Source organism: Vicia villosa, linkage group LG3 (assembly GCF_029867415.1).
Source record: "Vicia villosa cultivar HV-30 ecotype Madison, WI linkage group LG3, Vvil1.0, whole genome shotgun sequence".
In the NCBI taxonomy this organism is placed as follows: domain Eukaryota; kingdom Viridiplantae; phylum Streptophyta; class Magnoliopsida; order Fabales; family Fabaceae; genus Vicia; species Vicia villosa.
The window spans coordinates 131,861,978-131,866,860 of record NC_081182.1 but is presented as its reverse complement, the minus strand read 5'-3'; the positions used below and the strand labels follow the sequence as shown (position 1 = coordinate 131,866,860).

Genomic DNA, 4,883 nt, shown 5'->3' with positions numbered 1-4,883 from the left:
TATTATATTGGAGCAATTGGAATATACACAACACATCCAAATGTTCACAAATATGAGAAGTATTAGCATATATTAGGGAGGACTAAGATATAGTATCTTGTTGGCTTAATGCGAATAAATATCTTAATATCATACTTTGGGTGTTTCAAATATTTTTTTTTCAATAAGCTATTGATTGAAAGGAAACATCGCACTAGGGGTGCAACCCTTACAAAAAGGAAAGAAAAAACAAAAGGCTAGAACACTAGATAGGTAACTTGTACCAATCATAGAAACTAGATCGAGGTAACAAAAGACTACACTCCGACCAACGCCACGACAAGAACATAACACTGTTAAACACCGACTCGAAGCTAAAAGGAACATTATCAAAAACAATGCCATTCCTCATAAGCCAAAAACTCCATATAGTTGCCATCCAGATGATATTAACTTTATTTCGGGTAACTGAGTTCCTCACCTTCACTTGAATGTCATCAAGACCCATGAACTCCTCTAGAGAAAAAACGGAACTGACCCCAATCCACGAAAAAACCTTTTCCCAAACATTCTTAGAAGCTTGACACAAGAAGAACAAGTGGGTCAAGGTTTCCTCCTGGCCGTCACAAAAAGGACAGTTGAGATCAATGATGTTCGCAGCCATTCCTCTACGCACCAGCATGTCTTTCAAGGGCAATCTGGAAATAAACAACCTCCAAGCAAAGATTTTTATTTTTAGCGGTATGGTCATCTTCCATATGATGCTCAGTCTCTTGTTGATGTAAGAACTCCAAGCTGTCTCCTTCTGCTCATCAAACAAGGCAGCCACACTAGCCACCGTAAAAATACCGTCTTGCTTAAGAATCCACGCAAAAGAGTCCTCTGAGGAAGGATCCAACGGAACTGTGTTAACCAAGGACAGCATCTGCTGCCACTTAGTCGACAGAACGCCTCCCGCTGTGCTTAAGGCCTGAAAATAAAAAACAGAATCGAATAAAGTGTCCAGCCTCCAGCATTGATTGCCATTATCCCACTCGACTATATCACCAACAGTGGCATACTTTTTGGTTGAAAGATCAAACAAATCCGGAAAAGAGACTCGGAGCAATTGATTTCCCAACCAAAAGCTATGCCAAAAAGAAATGTTAGTGCCATTGTTAGCTATACACTGAACACACGAGCTGAACCCTTCATCAGAATCATCCCTTTTAGTATCAATGGAAAGAACGTCACGCCACCACCTCAAATCATTCGCATTAATCCCTTCCCCTTATGGCAGAAAAACTTTAAGCTTAATGTTCTTATATCTCCAATGCAAAAAGCTCTTCCACACTGCCCGATCGTCCTTAAGAAACCTCCATTTCCATTTTAAAAGTAGCGCCCTGTTGAATTCTCCGACGTCTCTAACTCCCAATCCCCCTTTTTCCTTCGACTTACAAACCGTGTCCCACTTCACCCAATGAATGCTCCTTTTGTTTGCATTCCCGCTCCACAAAAAATTACGTTGGATTCCTTTGATTTCGTTCAAGACTTTAATAAGAGCTTTATAAAACGAGAACGTAAAGGAGGGAATAGCATTTAGCACCGCATTGATTAGCGTCACCCGCCCACCTATAGAAATATGCCTCCCCTTCCAAGAAGCTAACCTTTTCTTAAAGTTATCCAGCACTTTTGTCCAAACCTTCTTATCTCTAGGACTAGCACCCACCATTATCCCAAAAAAAATAAAAGGAGTATTACCTCTCTTGCAAGCGAGAAAATTTGTTGCCGCATCCAAAATCCAATTACCCACATTCACACCCATAACATTACTTTTTGTGAAATTTATTTTCAAACCTGAAATTAACTCAAACCCTCTCAAGATAACTTTCAAATTCCACAAGTTCGCGGTTGAGGCTTCCTCGAAGATAACGGTGTCGTCCGCAAATTGGAGAATATCCACACCCTCGTCTATCCCAAACTTAAACGGTTTGAACTCACCCAAATCAACCGAACTTCTAACCAAATATGTGAGACCTTCCATAGCGAACACGAAGAGAAACGGGGACAGCGGGTCTCCTTGACGCAACCCTCTTTGAACCTTAAAATCATTAGTAGCACTCCTGTTTACAAGCACAGACAAATGGCTGGAGAAAATGCAAGCATCCATCCACATCATCCACTTCTTGCCAAAACCCATCCTCACCAAAATGTCTCTAAGAAAATTCCACGATAAGGAGTCGTAAGCTTTATCGAAGTCAACCTTAAGGAGGAGACAACTAAGCTTATTGCGTTTAGCCCAATCAATAACCTCATTGACCAACAAGACACCGTCCAACATATTCCTACCGGGCACAAAAGCTGATTGGTTACACGAAATAAGACTCCCTAACACATTTTTAAGCCTTGCTGCCAGCATTTTGGATAGAATTTTGTAGAGGCACCCAACCAAGCAAATGGGCCTAAACTCGGATAAAACTTGGGGATTGAGATTTTTAGGAATCAAAGCTATAAACGCCGAAGTAATAGACTTTACCAACTTGCCTTTGGAAAAAAAATCAGTACAGAACCTAAATAAATCATCCTTGAGAAGCAACCAAAAGCTTTTGAAGAATTCAATCGAAAAACCATCCGGTTCGAGACTCTTATTTCCATCACACTCCCATAAAGCCTCCTTCAATTCTTCCATAGAAAAAGGACATTCAATCTCCAACGAATCAAACAGAGATAAGGATTTCAAGTTAGAGAAATCGCAAACTGGTCTACCCTGCTCAGGCTCCATAAAGAAGCCATTAAAATGATTAAAAACAGTCTCCTTGATATCGGTCACATCCTCTAGCCTCCTTCCATTATATTGTAAAGAACACTGATTATTCTTGCTTCTTCTTCCTCTTAAAGAACAGTGGAAATACCGGGTATTATTATCTCCCTCAACGAGCCACGATTGTCTGGACTTCAGCCTAAGCAAAACTTTCCTTCTTAAAAAGGTTGTCCCAAAAATTTCCACCACATTCGCCCTCCTTCTCACCTCCTCATCTTGAACAGTACCTGCAAAATTAGCAAACGTGTTATCTAAAAAACTCAGCTCTTTATGCGCACTTTTGATGTTTAAGTCAATCCATCCGAAGACAGTTTTGTTCCACCAAGCCAACCGGCCCTTAAGGATCTTCAACTTCTCAACCATACAGAAGTCCCCTCTCCCTTTAACGTCTATCTTGCTCCATTCCTCCTTCACAAATTTACCAAAATCCGGATGCTTAATCCAACCATTATTGAACTTAAAGGGTTTCAGCCCCCAATGCTTCCTGTTGTTTAATCCAAATCGGAGCGTGGTCAGATATGTCTCTAGCTCCTATAAATTGCTCCTCAATATTCCAGTCCTCCATGAAACTCTCCGATAGTAAGAACCTGCCGATCCTGCTCATAGATTTGCCGTTACTGTTGAACCTGGTGAATTTTCCTCCTATTGTAGGAATACCCACCTAATTCATCTCAACTATAAAATCCTTGAACTGAGAAATCTCCCTCCTGTGACTTCTAGCAGAAACCCCCACCCTTTCTTCTTGGGCTGACATAGAATTAAAGTCACCCCCTACACACCAATCTCCCTGTTGAAACTTTCGACTACACTCAACAAGCTTCTTCCAAGTGATCATTCTAATCGAATTATCACAGGAAGCGTAGACATTAACGGGATATATCAGCTTTCCATCTCTCTCCACGCACTGCCCTAGAAAACCTTTGCCTATAAAGTTGAACACTAACTTGAAAAAATCCTTTCTCCACATTTTTAAAATCCCTCCTGAAGCCCATACTGCATCCAGATAAGAAAAATCAACCCTGTCCTCTCCCCACATCTCCTTTACCATACCCTCATTTATGCCTGTCAGCTTAGTCTCCTGAATAAAACATACGTCCGCATCCCCTGTTCTGTTATGATACCCGATTCTTTTCCTTTTCACTCTACTTCCCCCTCCTCTGATATTAAATGATAAGACTATCATTTAAACCTCAGTGTTGTTCGCCTTAGGACTCCTACCTTCCTTACGGTCTCTAGTCTCAAGATCCACAATTTTCTGAACAGGATCAAATTTCTCCTTTGAATTTAGAACGATGCCCAAACTATTCATAGACTTCCACAGACCTTCAGACGCCAACCCCATACCTCTGTTGTTTATTCTTTTGTTGCAATTCAAGATGTCTGAGTGTGTAAGAGACTCACACGACAATTGAACACCAGCAGGCAAAAGATTGATTTTAGAGCAAAGAGGAGCAGAACCTGGAAAATTGTCGTCCTTATCTTGCTCTGGCGGTATCTGGTTTTCGACTGGATAGCAGAAATCCTCCACCATGATACCAAGGTCTAAGACCTCTCTCAGATTCTTCCTTACAACCTTCGAGTTTTTCACCCTAGCACACTGTTCATCGAAAGAGACACCTTTTTTTCTTTCTATCTCATCCACCGTTTCAAACTCCCTGGGAAAATTAGAGTCCGAACTGAAAGAACTAGATTCTCCTTGGGCCTTAACAACATCTGGCCCAAAGCCACTAGCCTCCCCGTTGCCACATACAGGCCCAATAACGTGATCTTTGGCAAAAGAATGGCTTGTCCCTGTTACCGGATCTTCTAAAATAAAAACTCCTCCTGGGCCCCACTTTCCTTCCACTTTGGAAACTGAGGCAACGCTGTTAGCTGACTCTCCTTCTGTGGGACATCCTTAGCCAATCGCGAAACAACACCCTGCCCCCCGTCTCTCTCCTCGAATAAGACATCTATCGCCTTTATGCTTCCTCCAATAAGACATCAATTCTAAAACATATTTGAAACAGCTCCTTGGACATAAAAAGAAAATGGACCCGAAGAATTGATGATCTCTCTCTTCAGGTCCATTTTCTTTTTATTAACATATATTATATGATATTCA

At 41.3% G+C, this 4,883-nt stretch overlaps 1 protein-coding gene across 1 annotated transcript; it reads right to left on the bottom strand.

Annotated features, from left to right (window-relative positions):
* Positions 1 to 244: 244 nt before the first annotated feature.
* On the bottom strand, positions 245 to 4,310 carry LOC131658988 (uncharacterized). The gene is made up of 4 exons (XM_058928234.1): positions 3,969 to 4,310; positions 3,559 to 3,857; positions 1,483 to 3,263; positions 245 to 1,248 (listed from the first exon to the last, which is right to left on the bottom strand). Exons 1-4 carry the CDS (start codon positions 4,308 to 4,310, stop codon positions 245 to 247), a joined length of 3,426 nt encoding a protein of 1,141 aa, XP_058784217.1.
* Between the last annotated feature and the right edge of the window lie 573 nt (positions 4,311 to 4,883).